At 45.4% G+C, this 24,846-nt stretch overlaps 2 protein-coding genes across 4 annotated transcripts in view; both read left to right on the top strand.

Annotated features, from left to right (window-relative positions):
- Nucleotides 1–112: 112 nt before the first annotated feature.
- Nucleotides 113–5,236, top strand: pglyrp6 (peptidoglycan recognition protein 6). Its single transcript, XM_063902941.1, has 6 exons — nucleotides 113–364; nucleotides 2,421–2,944; nucleotides 3,138–3,432; nucleotides 4,159–4,369; nucleotides 4,629–4,923; nucleotides 5,163–5,236. The coding sequence occupies exons 1-6, from the start codon at nucleotides 298–300 to the stop codon at nucleotides 5,175–5,177; spliced, it is 1,407 nt and encodes a 468-aa protein (XP_063759011.1). The 5' UTR covers nucleotides 113–297; the 3' UTR covers nucleotides 5,178–5,236.
- Nucleotides 5,237–6,038: 802 nt separating this feature from the next.
- Nucleotides 6,039–24,846, top strand: part of wizb (WIZ zinc finger b) — a 32,733-nt gene continuing 13,925 nt past the window's right edge. For all 3 annotated transcript variants that reach the window (XM_063902939.1, XM_063902938.1, XM_063902936.1), the window contains exons 1-11: nucleotides 6,039–8,008; nucleotides 9,364–9,538; nucleotides 10,862–11,027; nucleotides 11,376–11,451; nucleotides 12,576–12,724; nucleotides 12,834–14,222; nucleotides 16,556–16,999; nucleotides 17,893–18,327; nucleotides 21,383–21,517; nucleotides 22,622–23,188; nucleotides 23,747–24,163. In XM_063902939.1, the coding sequence (XP_063759009.1) occupies nucleotides 9,443–9,538; nucleotides 10,862–11,027; nucleotides 11,376–11,451; nucleotides 12,576–12,724; nucleotides 12,834–14,222; nucleotides 16,556–16,999; nucleotides 17,893–18,327; nucleotides 21,383–21,517; nucleotides 22,622–23,188; nucleotides 23,747–24,163 (3,874 nt within the window). In that variant the 5' untranslated portion in view covers nucleotides 6,039–8,008; nucleotides 9,364–9,442. The remainder of the gene's footprint in view (nucleotides 8,009–9,363; nucleotides 9,539–10,861; nucleotides 11,028–11,375; nucleotides 11,452–12,575; nucleotides 12,725–12,833; nucleotides 14,223–16,555; nucleotides 17,000–17,892; nucleotides 18,328–21,382; nucleotides 21,518–22,621; nucleotides 23,189–23,746; nucleotides 24,164–24,846) is intronic.

Raw genomic sequence — 24,846 nt, 5'->3', positions numbered from 1 at the left:
TCTCGCATCAGTACATGTGGTCTTTGAATGCAGGACATTTCCTTCCTAGTATTTCTCCAACATGGCATATCTTCATTTACACTACTCTGTACTTCCTCTGCCTCTTTGTCAGGTTTCCACACCGACCACAGGGCAGGTGTCAGTTTCCCACATTGCTCAGTGGGCGACGCCAACAGAGTGAAACTATAAGCGTATCTCTGTGTGCATCTACACTGTCAACAGTTACACAACCGCCCACTGAACTTGTATAAAGGTGGGAGGCGACAGACAGGTGGCAGACATTTGGATGTGTTCAGGATGGATAAAGGCAGCTGGAAACACACCGTGCTGCTGGCTGTGGTGTTCGCCATCACGTATGCCGAAGGTAAGGATGTTTGTTTGTCGGGATGTGATGGCAATTTATAGATTGTTTGGATTCTAAGCAGAACTTTAATTCATTTCCTAAATACATATACAACCTTTCACACTTATTGTACTTATTCACTCTTACATCCTTTATATTTGTATATGTATTATTTTCTGTACATTTTTGTCCAAATTGTATATTTTTTACTTTCTTTTTAAATGCTATTTCATTTTATTGTAATTACATTGCATTATTTTTATGCTGCTGCAACGAAAACATTTCCAAAATGGGGATCAATAAAGTAATTCTATCTATCCATCTAGCCAGCTTTCTCGCTCTCTCGCTCTCTCGCTCTCTCTATCTATTTAATATACATATACATATGATATGTATATATAAACATACACTGTCCGGCCAAAAAATCAAAGGCCACAGCCTGTGGGGGGGCAGTGCTCTGATCTGGGGTTGCTGCAGTTGGTCTGGTGTAGGTTCAGCAATGTGCCCAAAAATGAGGTCAGCTGACTCCCTGAATATACTGAAGGACCAGGTTATTCCATCCATGGATTTTTTTTTCTTCCCGGATGGCACGGGCATGTTTCAAGAGGGCAATGCCAGGATCCATCGGGCTCAAACTGTGAAAGAGTGGTTCAGGCATAGGCGGCGCGTGAGGCTGAGGTTTGGAAAGGCTAACCAACTTCTTTACCTGACGCTGCCCGGAGGACGACGTTATTATGAAGGCTACACACGCACAGACACACAGACACACACACACACACACACACACACACACACACACACATATATAACTGAAATGCTCGCTCGATGTCTAGCGACAATCTAACTGTGTTTTAGTCATGAATAAATTAAATGCATACAAAAAGTGTTAAAGTCTACAAGCAGAAACATCACAATCCAACAATGTTGTAGCTGTTGCCATTGGCAGCGCGTGCATAATGAGACGTTTGGGGAACATCGGTAACTTGTTGTGTCAATGGGATGTCCTAATCAATCGGTATTCATCTTTCAGAGGGGATTGACACAAACATGCCTGCGCAGGTGCTTGCACACCGTCAGGTCAATAGTATGTCCCTGCAATAGAGGAGGCTGCATAGCAGTTGTCAAAGACACATACATTATACATTATTTTAAATTAACCAGGATGGTCCGAATCTCCCGTCATCAAGACAAGAGCTTAGCAAAAAAATGAATGCAAGGCAGGAATAAATGTTGAGACATTGCAGAAGCTTGTGGAAACGATGCCACATCGAATTCTTGCCGTAATCAAAGCTAAAGGCGGTCCAACGAATATTCCAGGCAGTGTATTTACATGAGTATATAATACACTGCCTGACCAGGAAATGCAGGGAATTCATCTCCCTCTTTGAACTGCTTTGTGGTTGATAACACTTGTTTTCAGCTGGAAAAAGTCACATATATTCTTAGAAATTACCTTTCTGAAAATCTGGCAAGCCTATCTCAATAACACTAGTCACACAGGGTGTTATATGTAGCAGGAGGACCTCTTCAAAGAGAACAACACAAGGTTTTTTACTTCAATTCGGATTGTATTGGAAGGGAATGGGTGTTTCTTCAGTGTATTGGGATATGTTCTTTGTGGTTAATAAGCTACTCAAATATTTGGTGTCACCGACTGTATTCTTTGTTGTTGCATTTCATTTGCAACAGTCGCGGTTGAATGTTGAATGTGTTATGTACAAACTGCAGTCTCTATGAAGTGTATATTAGGGCGTGGGTGTTTGTTTTCATTTGTGTTTATGTAGTCAGGGATAAGAACTGAGTTTAAATTATAACGCTGGGCAGGGCTGGATTTCCTATTCCATTACTCCATTATTTAGCTTTTATGTCAAGCAACTTCTATACCGTAGAAATGCCAAGAGAAGTATCTAAATAACAAGGACACTTTTGGGAAATGGACTGCATTTATCTAGTGCTTTTCCAGGCTTTACAATCCCTTGATAGAAGACTACACTCCTTCAAAGCCAATCCACCCTGAGCCGTGACCGCCCCAGAAAGATCTCAAAGGCATTCATGTATTTTCTGTCCTCCCCCTTAGCTTCATTTTCCTGCCACATGAATGACTTCATCAAGGCAGTGAAGCAGGTGGAGGATGGGGTCCCAGGGTCGGGGCCTCTACTCGTGTTGAGGCGTCTACGCCGGGCAGCCGGACTCAACGACGCCTTCATCCAACACTTCCTCAGTGAAGCAGACTCTGGTGGTCCCGAAATGGACGCAAGCCTCTTAGCTTACGTCACCAAGGCTGTGCAACACAGGGTGAAGGAGGAGAATCAGGAGGAAGGCGTGGTTCTGACGCCTGATGGCACCACGGTCGCATTAGCACCGCTCCTTCTGGGCCTCGAGGCAGGCTTCCTATCCAGGGCTAGGGGTCGTGTTCACGGACTGTACCAACTCACCATAGCCAAAAACCTGGAGAGCCATCCTTTCAGCCGACATCTCGGACCAGACGGCTGCTGGGACAGCGTCACCTCTCCTCAGGTCTTCACCCTCCTGGACCGACCCTCCGTCCTCACCATCGCTCAGATCAATGGAGGCATGGACGGCTTGATTCTGGGGTTGGAGGTTGGATGTTTGTTTATGTATTAACACATTTTGCACAAATACACTCTGAGTGACAAGGAGTTACTCTCTCCCTAAATGAAAATGAATTCCTTTTAATAATCAACATTTCTCAGACACTGTTAGGCATTAGGTTTGAGGTTTTTATACATTTCAAGCCGAAAAAAAAGGTCAAACCTTTCTATTTCTGCTCAAGGTGGCGTTAGCTTCACGACCCAGAGGTCCTCTGAAGCTCAGTGGCCTTCTGACTGAGTATTACTGCTACAACCTGGAGATCGAAGGGATGGACGTCGCCCCCCGACTCATCAGCCGACGGCGCAGGGAAAATTTCAGGAAACTGGTGAACCCGTCGCTGATTGCCCGAGAGTTGGTGAAATCTGTGCAGCTGCAGCGGAGACTGACGGGCCGTGTAAAGATGGATGGGAAGACAAAGTCGAAGGTCAAAGCTTTGGCGACGAAGGGGGTGAAGGAGTTTGTCCAGGAGTACATGGGTGAGTGTGGGATGAAAGAACTTGTTTGAGGTCATTCAAGATGACATTAATAAAGGGAGATTGTTATCTGATCACTTAAAGCCGGGGAAAGGCCATCCTAGGGTTTACAGTTTTCCTGATAAGGAAAAAATTAAACTGACAAAATGGGAAAATGCAGCCGTCCTCCAAGCCCCCAGAAACTGTGTGTCTGTTTGAGATGACATAATGTGGTTTGAAGGAGATAAAGCTAAAATGTTGCTACTAGTTTAGCATGCTAACACTAGCTTTCACAGTTTTCCTCATCTGTTAGTTCATGCTCAAGATTAGAAAAATTTGTAGAGATATTGTCGCTTTGTAAAGAATTATGGTTTTGCCTTCTTCACCTGTAAGCCGTTACCCTTTGTGTACGGTTAGCTGAAGCCTAAACATTTTCTTGCCATCGCTGAAATGCTTTGCCAATATTGAAGCTAGCTAAAGCCTCATAGTGTGTCAGAATCTTGTTTGTAGTTCTTTTTCGGGTTACAGTTGGCACTGTAAACAGTTGTTGGCCAATTTTGGGAAAGCTTATCCTGCAAGATAAGTCTCCAGTCACACTCTAGATCCTACTTGTAACTTGTTGATTACTTGAAAAACAAGTCAGAACTGACACAAATGATATAGTGGGCATTGCCCCGCCCAATGCCGGTTAGAAAAAGATGCCTTTCATTTCATTCAATTGACTTACCAGCTCTATTTGATCTGTTTCAGAGTGCCCGCCCATCATCCCTCGCTGTATGTGGGGGGCAAAGCCTTACAGAGGGACGCCCACCAACCTCACCCTCCCTCTCCCCTTCCTGTATATCCACCACACTTCCACCCCCAGCGACCCCTGCCTCACCTTCGAGCAGTGCTCTGCAGACATGAGATCCATGCAGCGCTTCCACCAGGTCGACCGGGGCTGGGACGACATCGGATACAGGTACAGGGAGGGGTCAGAGGTCAAATATACTCCATGTGGTGGAGTGTTAGGAAGTACATTTACTCAAGTCTTTTTGTTAAGTTTGATTTTGAGCTGATTTACCTGCATATTTTCCATTTCATATTATGCATTTTAGAAGACAACACAGGGATTTTAGTCTTTGCAGACCTTTGACATGCACACAAACGTATGTAAACCCACCACAGGAAAGACTTGATATGAGGAATTTAGCACCTAACTGTCTGCCGTTTTCCTAAAGCTTCGTCGCAGGCTCAGACGGGAACATCTACGAGGGCCGAGGCTGGCACCGGCAGGGGGCCCACACCCTGGGTCATAACTCTGTCGGATACGGGGTTTCCTTCATTGGAGACTACAGCACCATGCTGCCCTCCCAGCATGCCATGGTGCTGGTTAGGGATCGGCTGGCTTCCTGCGCCGTGGGTGGAGGACGCCTGAAGGCCAACTTCACCCTGCAGGGCCACAGACAGGTGGTGGGCACCTCCTGTCCCGGAGACGCTCTCTACTACGAGATCACAGGCTGGGAGCACTTCGGGGTGAGTACAGAGGGGGGAGGAAGAAGTTCTCAGATGGTATATAAAAGTCATGCATTTTAAAATCAGCTGAGTAAACAAATCTCCACCACAAAAGTGATGTAGTTGCTCTCAAATACACACAATGCCCCGATGCAAGACCTTGTGGCATCCCTCATCACCAGGGCATTTTAAAAATAATTAATAGACAACAATCTACACGTACTGAGTCACTCATTTATCCCATATCTTCTTCATTCCAGGAGGTCAAGGAATGAAAACAATCCGAGTGGCAAGACGAAGAGTCTAAGTAAAATAAAAGTCAACACAATAAAAACCAGTGCTTCTTCATTCTTCAACAGCTCTACAAGTCAGAGGGAAATGTTCAAGCTTTAACTCCACGACAGCTTGTGTTGCTAGATTGATTTCAGGTTAAGAGTGTCTCTAAATACATTTAAATACCTTTTCCTGATGATACTTTTTAGGTGTAGAGTTTTAAATTGGGGACTTTCATTTTCACTTGTGTTGAAGTGCCTTTTTTACACAAAGACAATTTGACCTACATAGTATAATGTTCCTTGAGCTTTTAGTTATTGTTTAACAAACTGAAGGACTTGAATTTTATATCAAAGGTTCAAAGGTTTTATTTGTCATATGCACAGCAGATACAGCGTATATGCTGGCAAGGAACTTTTTATACCCCAGGCTCCTCCTACAACTCAACATTCACTGTGCAAATAAGATAAATAAAGCAGTGCAAAAAAGAGACAAGAATGTACCAGTGCAATCTCGTAAGACGCAATAACAACAATAAAGATGTAAAGATGTAGAATATATAGAAAGTATTAAAATACTTTACACTGTTGTATGAGGAGGTATGGACAGATGCATTTATTACATATAAACAGATATTTATGGCAGACACATATACACATATATATATATATATGTATATATATATATATATGTATATATATATATATGTATATATGTATATATATGTATGTGTGTACTAGGAACAGATGTGAGTACACATTCACAGAGCTCAGGAGTTCAGCAGTCTTATAGCCTGTGGTATAAAACTGTCTCTGAGTCTGGTGGTCTTGGTCCGGATGCTGCGGTACCGTCTGCCAGACGGCAGCAGACAGAACAGATTGTTGCTGGGGTGATGGGGGTCCTTTAATATCCTACCGGCCTTCTTCCTACACCGCTGGGTGTAGAGGTCCTCCATGGATGGCAGCTCCGTCCTGGTGATGTGCTGAGCAGTTTTCACCACCCTCTGTAGAGTCTTACGGTTGAGGGCGGTGCAACTGCCAAACCAGGCGGTGATGCAGCCAGTCAGGATACTCTCAATGGTGCACCTGTAGAAGTTGCAGAGTATCCTGGAGTCCATGTTGAACTTCCGCAGCCTGCGGAGGAAGAAGAGCCGCTGTCGAGCCGTCTTGGATATGACCCTGGTGTGATGTGTCCATGTCAGGTCCTCACTGATGTTTACCCCGAGGAACCTGAAGCTGCTGACTCTCTCCACAGGAGTCCCGTCGATGGTGATGGGTGTGTGTGCCTCTCTCTGCCTCTTCCTGTAGACCACAATCAGCTTGAGATGGAGGTTGTTGTCCTGGCACCAAGATGTCACTGCACTGCCTGGGATCTGCCCGTCAGGAAGCTCAGGATCCAGTCACAGAGGGCGCTGTTGAGCCCAAGGTCCCTGAGCTTAATGATGAGCTTGGAGGGCACAATGGTGTTGAATGCTGAACTGTAGTCAATGAACAGCATTCTCACATAAGTGTTCCTCTGGTCCAGGTGGGAGAGGGCAGTGTGGAGGGTGAGGGAGATGGCATCATCCGTGGATCTGTTTGCTCTGTAGGTAAACTGCAGGGGGTCCAGTGAGTCAGGGAGGGAGGAGGTGATAAAAGTTTTGACTAACCGCTCAAAGCACTTCATGATGATGGAGGTGAGTGCAACTGGGCGGTAGTCATTGAGGCAGATGGGTTTTGTCTTTTTGGGGACAGGGACAATGATGGACTCTTTAAAACATGTGGGGACTACAGACTGGAGCAGGGACCTATTGAAAATGTCTGTGAACACATCTGCCAGCTGAACTGCACACACCTTGAGAGCACGGCCAGGGATGCCATCAGGTCCAGGAGCCCTGTGTGTGTTGATCCTTTCCAGAGATCTACACACATCTGCACTGGTTACAACCAGTGAGCAGGGATCCTGGAAATGTAGTTTAAAAAGAAACTTGAAGTGATTTAAATATATATATATATTGTAAACAAAATGTTTGTACAGTTAATACATGTATAAGATATTCAAGACCACCATCAGGTAATAATTTGTATTATTAGTATTAATTAGTATAAATAATACTGATTAATAGGCCTACTTGAAAAAACCCAGTTCCACCTGAGACCAGTAGAGGGCGCCAGATGACTGTGCAATAACCAGTAGTAAGGCTTTTACTGATTTCCAATATATAGGAACAATTATTACACAAACTAATGACAAACTTAATCCAGCTATCCTTCAAATATAGTGACATACATATAATATGATTATACAAATGTTATAAACTACTGAAATGGAAATGTGGACAAAACTGCTAAAAAACTAAAACGAAATCACCTCAATTAACAATTAATACTTCGCCTGTGTCCATAAAACAACGTCTTCCATCATACAATATTATCTGTTCGAGATGTTAAGAGTATTGAGTGTGTATTTCCTGCAGAATGAAGGAGTGTCGACGATGTTAAAACGCGTTACAGCAGAAAGCCATAATGCACATAGCGTCACCGTACGATAATAAGAATAAAAGCTATAAAGTTAAACTTATAAAACTTGTCTCAGTGTTTCCTCTCTTCTTCTCGTCACCACGTTACGTACGCAGCGTGCCTGCAGCCAAATAACATGGAGTCCTCCGCCTGGCATCTTCCAGGGATCCCTGCGAAAACCTGAGCTCCGATCACAGGGAGCAAGTTTGTGCATTCACAGCCGGCCGGAGAGCATCGTCCCCGGCTGCAACCAAGCTCCAGCCCCCGGCCTGAAACTATGCCGAGCGGTGCATAAAGCTGCCTCCCTCTGCGACCCGCAAACCAGGCCGATTTCAGTGAGTATTTGCACTAAAAAAAATCCTGCAGCTCATGGGCGTTTTTGGGGTTTAGAAGGCGTTGTGTGCATTGTTGTTTTAGTCACCTGACAGCATGGATCGATTATTCCTCTGAGGCTCCAGAGGCCAAACCCGTGGGACAGCTTCTTGTGCCCGGGCATTTTCCTGCCTGTCAGAGGGGCAGCAGGAGAGGACATGGGCCTGAGAGGAAAGGCCACTTATTTATGTAACCATTAGTCCGACCTGGTTCTGTCTTTAGGACCAGACATAAGGTGGAAATAGGTCAGAAACCTGCACCTGGTGAAACATACTGAGGACAGCCAAAACACTACAGACTCCTCACTTTATACAGTCTGATATGCTGTCTGATTCTTCCTTACAATGGGCTGGGTGTCATTAAAACATACAGTAAGTAGAATATGTGGGACCAAGTTATTGTTTTACATGTCTAAAGTCCAAAAACTTTGAGTTTCAAGTCCTAAACAAGTCAGAAAGTGTCTCTGTTGGTAGTTTTTCGGTTGTGTTTTCTTCCTACCACGTTCTGTTTTTTGGTGACCACTGCATGTTTTGTCTTGGTATATTTTTCCAACTTGCGTTCCCATTCTGCATGCTAGTTCTTCATGGTTCTCTGCTGGATCTTGATCAGATCCTGTTCAAAAAGAGTGTATGGACTTAAATTGATTAAGTGGGGACTTGATGGTGTTAAAGTTGATTTCCAAAGCGTGGCAGTTTTTAAATAACATACGTTGAGAGATATTTGCGTTTAAGTCCAAGTTGAGAAGTCATTCAAAGGTCATAAAATGTTGGATTAATTAAGTGTTTACTTGGAACGATCAGCGTCATTTTAGATTTTCTTTAATTAAATACATGTTATTCCAGGATTTGGAGATAAAGATGTAAATCATTTTCAATCCAAAGGCTAAAGTCCAAGCTAAGTCACGTGTCTTAAGAGTTAAAGTACAACTCATGTCTCGAGTTTTTCTGAAGTCATGATATTTTTTCCTCAGGTCTGAATATAGTCCAAGTCATACATTTTTCCCCCAACAAGCACTAATAACATAACGTTGGATATCTCCTGGCTCGAATTGGATCAATTCAGTTGTCGACTTGATTGGGAGAATAGCGTTAAGGTTGGTTGATCAGAAAGTGTCACATTTTGATTGACATACTTTTATTCTTTGGGCTTGTAGGAAGTGATCAAGTCATTTTCAAGTCAAATTCGAGTTGCAAGTCTTTCTCAAGTCATTAAATATATGTCTTGGTCTGACTGGAGTCCAAGTCATGTTAGACCTAAGTAATGGTGAGATGAATTAAGTATAAAGTGTGAAACTCAAAAGCCGTGTTCATGTTTGTAGGAGCAGAGGAGGCTGCACAATGTAGGAGGTCTGGTCACCAGCGGGACTCCATACTGTTCTCTGGGGGGTGGGGGGGACCATGGAGCAAGAACACCCGACCCCAGGGACCAGCTATGGGCCCCCATCCTCCAACACAGCACAAAACCCCCCCACCTTCCTCAACTGCACCATACAGGTATGAAAACATCAAAGTAATCATCAGCATGGCACTGCAGGGTGATGTGAAGTCATGTGACCGTGCTGTAGTTCCTTTATAGCCCAACATTAGCCACCTTTAGCTTAGCGGTGCTGATGTGAAGTCATGTGACCGTGCTGTAGTTCCTTTATAGCCCAACGTTAGCCTCCTTTAGCTTAGCGGTGGTGAAGTGAAGTCATGTGACCGTGCTGTAGTTCCTTTATAGCCCAACGTTAGCCTCCTTTAGCTTAGCGGTGATGACGTGGAGTCATGTGACCATGCTGTAGTTCCTTTATAGCCCAACGTTAGCCGCCTTTAGCTTAGCGGTGGTGACGTGAAGTCATGTGACCGTGCTGTAGTTCCTTTATAGCCCAACGTTAGCCTCCTTTAGCTTAGCGGTGATGACGTGGAGTCATGTGACCATGCTGTAGTTCCTTTATAGCCCAACATTAGCCGCCTTTAGCTTAGCGGTGGTGACATGAAGTCATGTGACCGTGCTGTAGTTCCTTTATAGCCCAACATTAGCCGCCTTTAGCTTAGCGGTGATGACGTGGAGTCATGTGACCATGCTGTAGTTCCTTTATAGCCCAACATTAGCCGCCTTTAGCTTAGTGGTGATGACCTGAAGTCATGTGACCGTGCTGTAGTTCCTTTATAGCCCAACATTAGCCGCCTTTAGCTTAGCGGTGATGACGTGGAGTCATGTGACCATGCTGTAGTTCCTTTATAGCCCAACATTAGCCGCCTTTAGCTTAGCGGTGATGACGTGGAGTCATGTGACCATGCTGTAGTTCCTTTATAGCCCAACATTAGCCGCCTTTAGCTTAGCGGTGATGACCTGAAGTCATGTGACCGTGCTGTAGTTCCTTTATAGCCCAACATTAGCCGCCTTTAGCTTAGCGGTGGTGTGGTAAAGTCATGTGACCGTGCTGTAGTTCCTTTATAGCCCAACATTAGCCTCCTTTAGCTTAGCGGTGATGACGTGGAGTCATGTGACCATGCTGTAGTTCCTTTATAGCCCAACATTAGCCGCCTTTAGCTTAGCGGTGATGACCTGAAGTCATGTGACCGTGCTGTAGTTCCTTTATAGCCCAACATTAGCCGCCTTTAGCTTAGCGGTGGTGTGGTAAAGTCATGTGACCGTGCTGTAGTTCCTTTATAGCCCAACATTAGCCTCCTGTAGCTTAGCGGTGGTGACGTGAAGTCATGTGACCGTGCTGTAGATCCTCTGTAGCCCAACATTACCCGTGAAGTCATGTCATCTTTCGACGTATCAAGTTACGCATGTATCTGACAATACCACTTGTATGTTTTTACATCTAGTCCTCATGTTCTCCAAATGTGAGAGACGGCCTAATGTCTGCCAAATGCTTGAAGGGCCAGGCTGAAGATGAGGGCCTTGAGGCGGGGAGGATCTCACAGAGGAGGCCCTCAGCCTTCCCTTCCTCCCTCAGCTGGGACTCGGACTCTGAGAGGGAAACACTGGATGGTAAAACATGAATCAATATCTATTACAAACCTGTTGTACTGAATCTAGCTAATATACAATGTACCTCAGTGCTGGGATGTAACCTCTATGTAGCACATGTACTCAAGGTCTGTACTTTTATTCACATTTGAGGTGATTTTACTTGCAACAGAGTTTATTTACACCATAATATTGCTCCACTACAGTACAATATGTGGGTACTTCTTCCATGCCTGTGTACCTGTCATCGTTGTCTCTTATTGTTTTTGGATGTGATTCAGTGTGCATGTGGTCAGCGGTCTCTCAGTTTTCCCCTGTTGATCTGTGGAGTGATGTTGCTGTGGTTGTGTGTTTTGTGTTGTGTGTCAGAGGAAGAGCTCCAGCACTTCTCTAACCCTCACGGTCTGGCTGCTCAAAGCCCGGGATCTCCTTCTGCCGGACTCAGGTGAGGAGGAGGAGGAGCAGGTGGGGAGGAGGAGGAAGGGGAGAGTTTCGTTTAAGAAGATAAGATATACTTTATGGATCCCAAATTGGGGCATTTTTTCGTTACAGTAGCATTTTAAAACAAAGCACTGCACATAATTGGAAAATAAATACAAAAATACAAAAATAGAAACATCTCAAAATAGTAAATAAAACATACATACAAGTTGAACATGAAAGATAAAGATCTGTACACAAAAACACTATGAAGGGCCAAAATTACAGCTCACTTAAAGGTAGGATATTATTTACATTAAGTGAGCATCTCTTGAGGTCACTTGAGGACACGAGTCATGGTGCTCTCAGTGCTAACTACTAAGCAGTAATAAATGAAGTGTACTTTCCAAAAGGTCTACTCAACTCTATTTGTCCTTCCAAAGTCCAAATATATAGTTTCTTGAATCCAGACTCATAAAATATAGCATTTTGATTTCCCAACTTCCAGCGCTGACATCGTTGGGGGGAATACAGTTGTATGAGTTACTTATTCATTGTCGGTGTAACGAGTGGTGCTTTTAATGAGTCCTAAAACCAGGAAAGACTTAGCACTTTTCCACGTCCACGCTAAGCTAATTAATGACTGCTGTAGTTGGGGATATAGAACAGGAAAGCATTTTTTGAATCATCTTTTAAAAGGGTGAGAATGGATTCAGCAGAAGGACACACGGGTAAATTAGTGTGTGTCTTGTGTTTGCATATATAACTGCTTCAGTTCTCCGTTGGATTGGCTCTCTGACAGCGAGATAAAGAAGATCAAATATTCTAAATATAGTAATATAGTACACTCAAATGATATTGATTGTCTGCAGCCCATTGCTCCCATGCTTCAACTCATGTCTGTTTCTCCAAACTAGTGGCGTACCAAATGTTATCTATTGTAGGTTACAGACTTACTGTGTAGAAGCAGCTCATCTTTTCCTTGAATCCTGTCTTTCTCTAAATCAACAAACACTCAGCATGAAAGAGCTTGAGAATAAGAAATAAGAGCGTGCGAATGATATGTAATTCTGAGTGGATTCAAGCAGAGATCCTCCTTTTACTTGTAATGCATCTAAACCAATGTGTTTCCTTTCTAATGCTGTCCAGACTTGACAGTGAAGACGACCAACAACCTGGAAAAGTGCAGCACTTGCATACCAAGCCTGACTCATCTCCCCCTGTGGAGGGGCACGGTGACAACAGCGAGAGCACAAAGGCAGGCGAGCCAAATACATCCCAGCTCGGCCAAACAGACTGTGAGCACCATATGGAGGAAACCAAATCTGCCCGCACACTTGATATCTCTTTCTTTGTATCTTAAGGGCTCCTTCCATTCATAATCCCCTCTGTTTTCTCTCTTCACAGACACAGAAGTGTGGAATGTGTCTGAGGAGCCGTTTCTTTCCAAAGTAAAACCAAAGGAAGGTTGCCAAATGGAAGAGGACGCGGATAATAGCGAGGCAGAGAAGAGGCCCAAGGGAAAGGAAACCAAGGAGCCCGAGAGAGATGTGTACACCTTCCCGGGAGACTCTGACCCCGAGAGTCCCCCTCCCGCCCCATGGGCCCATTGCACATTTATTCAGCGATGCAGAAAGAAGAGGGTGTTGCTCAGGCCCTTCTCTGGACTTGGCACTTTGAAATGCACATTGCCCGAGCCTGGCAGTCCTGGAGAATCAAACACCACCGAGGCGAATCGAGGTGGAGGGTTGTATGGTTTTGAGGAGGTAGCAGAGGACGAACAGAAAGGAGACGAAGAAGAGGCAGAAAAGGCGGGTAAAGATATCTTCACCTGTGTGGAATGTAGCATCTACTTCAAGAAGCAAGTCCACCTGCAGGAGCATATAGTGGAGCACTGTCAGAGCGGCAGGCGTTCAGGAAAGGGCGGACGTTTCCGGTGTGCCGAGTGCGGCTGGAACCTGGCCAATCGGCTCGCACTGGCGGACCACCACAGGAGGCACCAGGAGTCCCGTCTAAAGATCCTGGGGGAGATTGAGAAACTGAATGAGAATGGGAAGGCGAAAGAGATTCTGGACAGTAAGACGGTGAAGCGTGTGAGCTCAGCTGTTGCGCAAGGGGCAAGCCCGGCCTCGATTCCAGGGAAAATGTCAGACCCAGAAATAGTCGCGTCTCCACCTCTTTCCCCAGTTTCAACACCACGGGCAGACTCAGCAACTCCTACGAGTCCTCGAGCTCAGGCCCGCCGCCGCTTCGTCTGCACCACATGTAACTTCAGCACAAGAACCCCCCAAGCACTGGCTAATCACGCCAAGACCCACAACCGAAAGAAAGCCGCTCTCCTGGCCGTCTCGCCGTCTCCCGGTTCGCCTTCATGTCTGGCGTCCGCTTCCCTGACCTCCAGTCAAACTGTCATGAGGGAACACCAGAAGCTTGTTCACCCCGGAGACAAAACTAGAACTTCAAACCCCAGATTAGACCCTGGCCTCTTCTCTGGGTCTGGGTCGCCCGATGCAAGTCAAGGAGAAAGCCCGGAGGGAGTCCCCGCCTCCGAGGACAGCATATTGCCTAACTCGTCTCCAAGCCGGGTTGTTTTTAGACGCGGCGGGAATCGGAGCTACAGCAAAGGAGGGAAATGTTGGACCGATCTTGCCAAGTTCCTGGATGACGACAAGTTGACCGGGAGTGAAGAAGAGTGGGAAGAAGAGCAGAGCACAGAGCTCGATGGGGAGAGATCCAAACGAGACTCTAATTTACTTATTGGAGGGAAAAGGCTAACCAGAGCACAATCCATCACAGGTAGATGGATGGATGGATGGATAGACAGACAGACAGACAGACAGACAGACACAGAGACAGACACACAGACAGACATACACAGACAGACAGACACACAGACAGACACACAGACAGACAGACAGACAGACACACAGACAGACAGACAGACAGACACACAGACACACAGACACACAGACAGACAGACGTACACACAGACACACAGACAGACAGACATACACACAGACAGACAGACAGACACACAGACACACAGACACACAGACAGACAGACACACAGACAGACACACAGACAGACAGACAGACACACAGACAGACAGACAGACAGACACACAGACACACAGACAGACAGACACACAGACAGACACACAGACACACAGACACACAGACACACAGACAGACATACACAGACAGACAGACACACAGACAGACACACAGACACACAGACACACAGACAGACAGATTTATTGATCCCAATTTCGGAAATGTTTTGGTTGCAGCAGCATAAAAACAAGGCAATGTAATTACACTAAAATAAAATAGCAAAAACAAAATATAAAGCAGGATATGATATGTACAATAGCTGTGGAATATTAAATAAAATAAATATAGAAAGTACAGTATGGTTTGGTTTGAGTCCAGTTAACACAGGTGAGGCTCAACGTTAGACTACAGGCTCCAATGCTAATGCTAATGCTAAGTGACCCTGACACAAGTTATCCAATGACAAATGAACTTGTCTAAAGGTTTTAATTAAGTCACAATCAAGAAGCTAATGTGATTATTATTAATAGGAATGATGTGGTTATTGGTCAAAACTACAAACCTAAAAGGCACCACTTTACAGTGGAGGGGTTAGTTTGTAATTCATTTATTAATTAGGTTGTGATCACTTTATAAATCATGAATAAGCTTTTATAAGACAGGAGATAAACAGGGCACCTGTGACCAGTGGTTGCCAAATAGTGAGCCCAAGTTTATCTGTACTGCTAAGCACAAGCTTATTGGCTAAGTACTCCTCATCTTCACTAGCTCTGCATGGAGGGGGTGGGAGGGGTTATCCAGGATACTGTCCAGTTTCTTCCTCGTCCTCCCCTCAGCCACCTCCTCCAGATTGTCCAGTTTAACTCCAACTACAGAGCTAGCCTTCCTCACGAGCTTGTTCAGCCTGTCAGCATCCCTTTTGCTGGTGTCTCCCCCCCAGCACACCACGGCAAAGAAGAGCACACTGGCCCCCACAGACTGGTAGAGCGTCTGCAGCAGCCTCGTGCACACGTTGAAGGACCTGAGCCTCTTCAGGAAGAACAGCTTGCTCTGTCCCTTCCTGCAGAGAGCATCAGTGTTGTCACTCCAGTCCAGTTTATTGTTCAGGTGCACTCCCAGGAACTTGTAGGTTTTCACCACCTCCACCTCCTCCCCCCTGGTGGTGATGGGGGTTAGAGACCTCTTCGTGCTCCACCTGAAGTCCACCACCAGCTCCTTAGTCTTGCTGATGTTGAGCTGGAGGTGATTGTTGTCACAACAGCCTACGAAGTTCTCCAGCAGGGCCCTATACTCCTCTTCGTTGTCGTCTATGATGCAGCTGACGATGGAGGAGTCATCGGAGAACTTCTGGAGGTGGCATGAGCCGGAGCTGAAGCGGAAGTCAGAGGTGTAGAGGGTGAACAGGAATGGTGACAGCACAGTTCCTTGGGGGGCTCCAGTGTTGCTCACCAGCACAACAGACACGCTGCCCTGCAGTCTGACATACTGAGGTCTTCTGGTGAGGTAGTCAGTGATCCAGGCCACCAAGCTGTGATCCACCTGCATCAGTGACAGCTTCTGAGCGAGCAGGTGTGGCTGGATGGTGTTGAAGGCGCTGGAGAAGTCGAACAACAGGATTCTTAGTGAGCTGTGCGGCTTCTCCAGGTGGGAGTTGGCTCTGTGCAGCATGTAGATGAGGGCGTCCTCTACACCGATGTTGGCCTGGTAGGCAAACTTTAGAGGGTCCAGGGAGTCACACACAAGGGGATCAACTCAGTGACAACGGATACCAAGGATGCTGGATGATGAAGAAGAGGAAGGAAGCTAGTATAAGGCTTAGTCATCTTGCCTAATAGTGAGCCTGTGTTGATGTATGGAAACTATGTTAGAACTGGTTTATAACTGGTTCTTAATGGTTAATAAAGTGTTTATGAACTAATTAATAACCTAATTATAAACCCTTTATGAATCCTTTATAAGGGTAGTCTTATTGTAAAGTGGTACCATTAACCCCTACATTTTGATAAACCAGAAATATCCTTGAAACTGCGGTGGTCTTCTGTCTGTTGGTTCAGAATCTGTCTTCTCCTTTCTAGAGGATTGCTCAGCACAGACCGCCACCCTATCCCTCCCTCTGAAGAAGTGTGTGAAGGACGACGACGACCTGGAAGTGGAGAAAGATGGACAGCTTTTCTTTTTGAGGAGAAGCCACCGGGTTCCCGCCACTCCGGCAGAAATCGACAGCGATGACGACGACGACGACGACATCATCGACGAAGAACGCGTGCGGCGTTTCCTGTCCAAGGGAATCTTGTACGTAGACTCGGACGAGATGGACGAGGACTCGGAGGTGCTCAGGAGCGTGGAGAGGAAGTGCCCCTACTGCCCCGATCGGTTTCACAACGGCATCGGGCTGGCCAATCACGTGAGAGGTCACCTGAACAGAGTGGGCGTCAGCTACAACGTCCGTCACTTCATTTCCCCCGAGGAAGTCAACGCCATTGAGAGGAAGTTCTCCTATCAGAAGAAGAAGAAGAAAGGTCAGCAGCTCGTTTGGTTTATTCCTTTAGGACGTGTCGATGTTGGCCGAGCGGATTCTGAAGCCCCGACCTGTTACTTCTCATGATTTCAGCCACAGAGTTTCTAAAATTTGTTGGATAACAGCTGATGAATCTGAATATGAACTGCGTGGTGTTTGGCACATTAAGCAAAGGAAGGTCAAAACATAAATCTGAAGGGCCTGCAAGAGTGCTGTATCAGCTCCATCAGAGTTTAGCAGGTATTTAGTCGTAAACCAAAGACATCTAGAAAAAGATTTAAGGGGTCATTTAGTCGAGACATTTGACCGAAAATCAGCTTATTTATGAGGCCATATCAGTGGTTATTGCTGCTATTCTCATGTGTCAGATGGGCCAAACTGCACTTTCTACGTTGAACTGAAACTGAAAAAGACGTAGAACTTTGAACACAAACAAAGAACTTCTTTTTAGCTTTAAGCATGTGAGAGTCATGTGTTCCTGGAAATAAATCTACTAGTTTGTGTCAAATGGCCCTTTTCAACCTACACCTGTAAGCATGATAGTGTTATTTAACAGACTGATAACATTTGAATAGTTGTCAGAAAGATTTCATCCTCTTGGGACCACGACAGTCTGTACGAAATTGCACGGAAAACCAAATTGGTAAAATTGGTGTATCGATCAAACACATGGCTTTGATTCAGAATCAGAATTACAGCAGAAGTGACATAGCAGGGTAAAAAGGCAGACCATAATAGAGAGTGGCTAACGTGTTGAATGTAGGGAAAAAGCATGGATTGGTAACTCAATAAAGACTGATAAATAATTAACTAAAAACGAGTTCAATGGATTACAAGCACTATGTTTGGATAAGCAGACTTAACCTCCACTTCTTCGGCCTCTCCTCTCCACAGTTGCCAACTTTGACCCGGACACGTTCAGCGTGATGCACTGCGAGTTCTGCAGCGCCGGCTTCGACACTCGGGCCGGCCTGTCCAGCCACGCCCGGGCTCACCTCAGAGACTTCGGCATCACCAACTGGGACGTCACCATCTCTCCGATCCACATCCTGAGGGAGCTGTTCCTCAGCAGGCCCGATCTGGTAATCCCCACCGATCCCCCTCGGAGTCATGCCTCTTCACAGGAGGAGGAGGAGGAGGAGGAGGAGGAGGAGGAGGAAGATCAAGAGGACGAAGAGAAGGAGAGGAGAAGAGGGGAGGGGGTCGTTAAGGTGAAGCTGGAGGGGGAGACGGAGAGTGACAGGACGCTGAGAGCTGATGTTTCTGATGCACTGCCTTCAGGATCTCCTCAACGGTGCAAGAAGGAGGACGGTGAAGAAGAGAGCGAAGGTACATTTCATTATTGATCCGTCCTTAAAAGGACTAATGCACCTTACTTTGTGGTTTCTTTTTGTAGCTAATCAATTGATTGCTTAATCATTTATTGCCTCAAAACTCACCTGTTCAGATTAGCATACTCACTCAGGAGACAGCTGGTTTGCTCATTTAAATACCACTGTCATGTCCATCCCTACCTGTCTGGTTTTTCATTTGTTGTCTATTGTTCTGTCTGGACTGTATATATATTTAGAGTATTTATTATTCATTGTTACACTACCTTCGGTGCGTTGGAAGGCAACTTGAAGAATAGAAATTAAATGTATAAATAGTCAAATGTCAGACAATAGTGTACCATGTCCATCTGAGTATGTGATATACGATATAAAGCAGAGAGAAGCAGTAAACAACCATCAAAGAGATGCTGAAAACGTCCTTTCCTACCACTGTGCATGAATAACTACTGGAACAATTATCAAAATATTAGTAGGCCATTTTTATGACGACGACCTATCAATTATTCGACTGATTTTAGCAGCTTTTTAGTTATATATGTGACTTAAAGTGGTCACAGAGTACCTGTACACCTCAGTAATGTTGCATTGAGGGATGAAGAAGACTGTCTGTATGCATAACGCGGTGAAACATGTGAGTTAGATTCTGCTACTGTTGTTTTAAGTGCCTGTGTATGCGTTTTACTGAGTAAACACGGGACTGTCTGACCTGGGTGACACCGCCGTAGGCTACAGTGTGTGTGAAGTGTCTGAATCAGGATTGTGTCTGTGCAGAAAATTCGCCTTTAGGAGAGTGGGAGTGTGTGTGTATTGTGTATAAGAGAGAGAGAGTGAAAGAGAGAGAGAGAGAGAGAGAGAGCGAGAGAGAGCGAGAGAGAGAGAGAGAGAGAGAGAGAGAGAGAGACTGATGCCCGGTGGTTATGTGGCACTCGGTGCATTTACCCAACCTCCGCCTCCACTCGATTGGTCACGCCTTAGCTTAGCGGTGCATATGGGGGCAAAATGGCTGCTTCCACCTCCCCGTAGACCCAAACAATAGCGGAGAAAACTGTCTGGTTTTCGGCTGAGTCCGATGCACTGCGGACCGGTGAGTACCGCGCATTCACGTGCGTAATCTCCCCGCGCATCTTTTATTGTGTCACGTTGTAGTCCGACAACAGCCATTAAACAAAAAGTCTTCATCATGTGAGAGTATGTGGAAAAGAATCAATGTTGCAGGACATGCATGTTAAAGCTCATAAAGCGGGTCAGTGAGTGTGTGTTGATTTTGTCTCTTTGTGATCTGTGTGTGTGTGTGTGTGTGTGTGTGTGTGTGTGTGTGTGTGTGTGTCTGGGATGACGTCCAGTATTTTTCACTGCTGCAGGATCTCTAAAAATTACCTACAGTTGCCCAATCCTCGCCATTTTTACTGTGCTTTGATTTTTTTCTGTCAGAGGACACGCTGTGCTTTCATGTGCAGTCATTTGTGCATATTTTCACATCGTAAACTCAGGAGTGGGAATGCCATAAAACGTGCTAACTTTGTGCACTGATCCCCGGGTAATCCTATTACAACTTCACCGGAGTATAATGGAAGTATCACTTTTACTTCGGGAGGTGTCACTCTCCCCTGAACGCACACAAAGTCAAGTTTAGTTGCGGTTTTCTAAATAAACACCCGGCTGATTACGCATTGTCTCCGTTATAATAGATGGTGTAATAACGCTGCGCGAGGTGTCACATCTCTTACAGTCCACAGATGAAGTGACACGCGCAGATCCGCCCACCAGACAGAAAGCATTGTCTGTCTCCACGTCGCTTTTGATTTACCGATTTGTCGCAGAAAAAATGGCACTTTTGTTCCAGGAATGCCTGACTGCGGGGAACCGGAGAGACTGCCATGTTTGTTTCATACAGTAGTGCAGTTATTACTGAGTGTGTGTGTGTGTGTGTGTGTGTGTGTGTGTGTGTGTGTGTGTGACAGGAGGTGATTTATATCCATGTGCATCACACAGAAGATGTTTTTATTCGCTGTTCAATTTGATTCTTTATCAAAGATGATTTTTTTTTTGTTGTTGTTGCTTTGAACAGCTGACTTATTTTAGGTGCATTCAAAACCAAATCTGATTGATTTGTCAGATATTTTCAGAGGATTCATTATCACTTCATGGACCTAATTAGCATGGCATTTCTACAGTACGGCAGCCATCGACTAAAGAAATGAATAGTCCTTTGACACTTATTAGTTGGTCGACTTATCGATTAGTCGATTTAATCAATAGAGCAAAACATCACTTAATTTATAGATGGGTTATTTATCTAATTATGCTCATTTGTGGGGCATTTCTACACAGTAACTCTCCTCTACGGACAATATTCTTATTTGACTAACACCAATTATCTTTTATCGACTAATTGATCAGGTGATTTAATCAACATGTGTATAAAATTCAGTATTTCACTTAAAACATCACTTTTATTGCATGGCATTTCTACACTAGGGCTGCCATCAACTTAAAACAACGCTTTGTCTTTTGACACTTCTTTCTTTGTCGACTAATTGATTAGTTCATTTAATGAATACTTCTCTAAAATCCTTTTAGAGTCCCTCCACAATAAGTCATGTGATTGATTATCACTTATCTGGCTTAATTAGCATTGCATTTCTACACAAGGGCTGTCGTCGACTAAAAGATTTCTTGGACGTTTAACATTTTGTTGACTCTTCAATTAGTAGAACTATTTAATACATCTGGTAAACGAAGTTTCTCCACTGAAATCTGGGGAAACAGTTCTTTAAATATAGTACTTCATGAGACGTGTTGATAATTGTCCGTATTGTGATATGCACTATAGCTCCCCCAACAATGCCATATAGTTAACATCAATAGAAAGAGGACTTATAATGATGCAACCGACATGATGGTGCAGGAATATGAAGAATATATAGGAGAGGATAAGAGTCAAATGAAACACCGTACTGTAGATATAAATGTGAGATATCCATGGGGAGGTTCCACAGAGCTCACAGCCACATTCTGCTCTTTATAAAGTGCCGCTTGTCGTGTTACAGGTGAAGATGAGGAAGCAGCTGAGGACGAGGAGCAGCTCCAGCTTCCAGCTCCGGAGTGTCTGAGCTCCGGGGAAACCGGGCAGCGCGGCTTGGACTCGGAAAGCCTCTCTCCCGGGGAGGATGCAGACTCCAAGGGTGAGGCAGGAGAGCGCTGACCCCCACAGTGTTGTGACCGGAATGGATTTGCTACAGCTAGAGCCTTATCGTGGGCTGTCAGTGGGGAAATTGTAAAGAGTGACCTCGGGTCGGCATTGAGGAGTCGGAGGCACTGCATCAGCGAGGGTGGGCTCCCCGGGGGGGAAACCCTCAGAGGTAGACAAATGTGTTTAGAAGCTAATTTGGCAAGTGTTCCCGCTGAGTGGGTGAGGATGTGGACAGGAAGTGTAAGTGAGGTGACATTTCCTCTGGGATTTCTGTGGCCCCTGAAAGAACCTGGGACACCTGCTGTTGCTCGGCAGAATGTCAACGGAGACGGATACTTTAAATATTAATGCAGTGTATAAAATAATGCGCATTACCCTCCGGTTTTATATTGAAGGCTGCACACTTTGGAAAAGAAATTGCTATTATTTTGACTGATGTGATTTACCATATAAGATGATATTAAAATGATCATAGTGTGACTTTCTGGGAGTTATTCCGACACATATTCAGAGTACTTTATAATTTGACGCACAGAACTGCATTTTGGATATTCCACTAGTCCATATTGCGATTTCAAAACAGTTTCAAATAACTGTGCGGCTCTATTTATACTGTCTCACCCAGATATGCACTGACTGATCGGCCAGCTGTCACTCACATGTGTGTCTTGGTCTTTTTAACTCCTATGAGCTGCATTTAGCCACACACACAGACACACACACACACACACACACACACACACACACACACACACACACACACACACACACACACACACACACAGTGTCTGTTTGGCAGATCTTCAGCTCAAATGAAGAAGACATAAAGCTTGTGATTTCAAGGAACCAGTTTGTACAGTTAATCAGACCGGTTAAAAACACACCACTCCTGTTCAGTCTTACCTTGTTAGGTTGTTGTTACATGGTTGGAGTCAGAGACAGTTTATTATTAGTGTTTAAACAGGTTTTCCTACAATCTTTTGAGCAGATTTTCAGTTATAGTCCTTAGAAACACCCACAATCAGTAGGTTAAAAAGGTAAGTTAGGGATATTGCACTCCCTCTCTCACACCAGCTGTTCTCTCTCGCCCCTGCAGTGCACTCCTTGAAGTGTGAGGTGTGTGGATCTCAGTTTGCCACGAAGCGGGGTCTCTCCATTCACGCCCGCTCTCACCTACGCCGGCTGGGCATCAGCGCCTCCGAGAATCGGGGTGCGTCCATCGACATCCTCCGCCAGATCTCCAAGCGGCGAGACGCGGACCACCAAAACAGCTCCTCTGTGCCGGAGCCCCTTTCAGTCAAGAACTCCTCCTCCTCCTCCCCGTCTGATCCTCGGGAAGATGAGGCGCTAGAAGACATGGACTTAGACGAGAAACCCATCCCTCTCTCCCTCCTGGCCAAAGCAGCGAAAGCAGTGCCGCCCTGCTCCTCTTCCCTCACCCCGGCGCCGTCTCCGGTCGCCTCTCCGGCTCCTCTTCGCTCTGGATCCCCTTCCTCGGTGGTGAGGAAAGCCCCCATCTCCTCTCTGCTGCCGGTGTCTTCCCCCTTACGTTCCCCGGAGCACAAAGCCGGGGGAATGAAAGGCTTAACCTCCAGCCTCTCCTCCAACATCTCTACCAAACCCATCTGGGCGCCGCAGGAGAATGACGCTCCGCTCAACCTCAGTAAGTGTCTCTGAGGATATACCTGTTAACAAACATCCCGTGTCTTTCTCTTAAAAACGTTCGACTTCGAAGCAACTTTATTTATAAGATTACCTCCTATGTCTCCTATCCACCCTTCTTTGACCTCTGATCAAAAACAGCAGAAGATTATGTAGGATAAAGGCTGCAGTGCTGAAGAATTTGACTCCACATGCTAGGCTATGGATGTTGGTTATTCAAAAGCAACTTTATTTATAACAGCAGTACAATCCTGTCCAAAACAGAATCCAAAGAAGAGGATTTAATCTAATATATATAGGGAACAGATGAATAGCATCTGGGGGGGGGGGGTGTATTTGACGGCTGATTGGTGCATGCTGCAGGAATTTAGGATCTCCTTTCCTCTGGTGAAGGATGGTCCTGTGTTAAAGGAGATGAGAAAGGAAGGGAAGCATCTGAAGAATTCCACCATTTCTACCCAATTCTTCTGGGTAGTTTGACACATTTCTAAACCTTCCTAAGCCAAAAAAAGACTATTCCACCGCAGTGTTACTTAACTTATTTCTTCCTCCTGTGCAGCGCTGGAGGTGGACCCCAACAAGGACATCGTCTGCCAGCTGTGCGGCGCCTGGTTTGAGACTCGGAAAGGTTTATCCAGCCACGCTCGAGCCCACCTGCGTCACTTTGGGGTGGAGTACTCTGAATCCAAGGGCTCTCCCATCGACCTCCTGCACCAGCTCATCGACACCGACGACTTCAAGCACAAAGCCGGTGCGATGCACCTCGACCACGAGGATCCACGGTCCCCCTCCCTGCTGAGCCTCTCCTCCTCCTCCTCTTCATCCCTCCTCTACAAGGTGACCACAGCGCGGGGCGGGTCGACATCCAAAGCTACCTCTGCCTCATCGTTACTCGGCCCGCCTGCCAAGCGCCTCAAGTCCTCTTCCATGCGGGTCTTCCGCCTGAGCAGCGGGGAGCTCATGGCCCTGCCGCACAGTGAGTGTTGTTTTACAGGATTTATGGTTGAATAATTAGCATGAAGTGGGCTCTAAAGGTCAGAATTATACCTGTCATGATCTTGTTTTATTTTGTATTTTTTAAAACCTCTCTCCTTGTGTCATGTCTGGTTTTGCAGCCAGTCTTTGTGTTTTCCCGCCTTTTTGTGATGGTATGCCCCGCCCTGATTTGTGTTGCCTCTGCTGCACTTTGCTGTATCTCAACTGGCATACTTCTGTACTTACATTTGCTATTTTAAGAGAATCCAAATGTGAAGTATTGTAAAATGCACTGAGTACCCGTATGTTGCACTCTTAACGGTCAAAAAGCACCTCAAAACATTTCTCTGTCCTTTGATCCCTAACCCCCACTCCCCTTTTCTCCTCCTATTTGTAAAGCGACCTTGGGTACCATGAAAGGCGCTACATAAGTTTAAGTTACTATTATTATATTTTCTACATGGTGGAAGTTGCAGGACAAGCCAACATTGCTGTTGCTTCAGTGAAGATCACAGTTATACAGTATGTGTTTGCTTTTCAATATTCATTTATCATACCAGTATACTGCTGGGAAAATGAGCCACCATTAATTTTATTGGGTTAATTGAGCCGTCTCTGATCATTTGCGTCTGTTGCTAGCTGTGAGCTTGCTATTGTCATATGTATACCAATTGAGACACAGCA

Source organism: Eleginops maclovinus, chromosome 16 (genome assembly GCF_036324505.1).
Source record: "Eleginops maclovinus isolate JMC-PN-2008 ecotype Puerto Natales chromosome 16, JC_Emac_rtc_rv5, whole genome shotgun sequence".
NCBI lineage: Eukaryota > Metazoa > Chordata > Actinopteri > Perciformes > Eleginopidae > Eleginops > Eleginops maclovinus.
The sequence above is the reverse complement of the archived record's forward strand: the minus strand, read 5'-3'. Positions and strand labels throughout refer to the sequence as shown.

What these genes read in the sequence shown, in the direction of transcription:
- pglyrp6 (XM_063902941.1), top strand. Translation starts at nt 298, where the DNA reads ATGGATAAAGGCAGCTGGAAACACACCGTGCTGCTGGCTGTGGTGTTC. An exon ending in GCTTGATTCTGGGGTTGGAG is followed by an intron (nt 2,945 to 3,137) that starts GTTGGATGTTTG and finishes TTTCTGCTCAAG; the next exon opens with GTGGCGTTAGCTTCACGACC. An exon ending in GTTTGTCCAGGAGTACATGG is followed by an intron (nt 3,433 to 4,158) that starts GTGAGTGTGGGA and finishes GATCTGTTTCAG; the next exon opens with AGTGCCCGCCCATCATCCCT.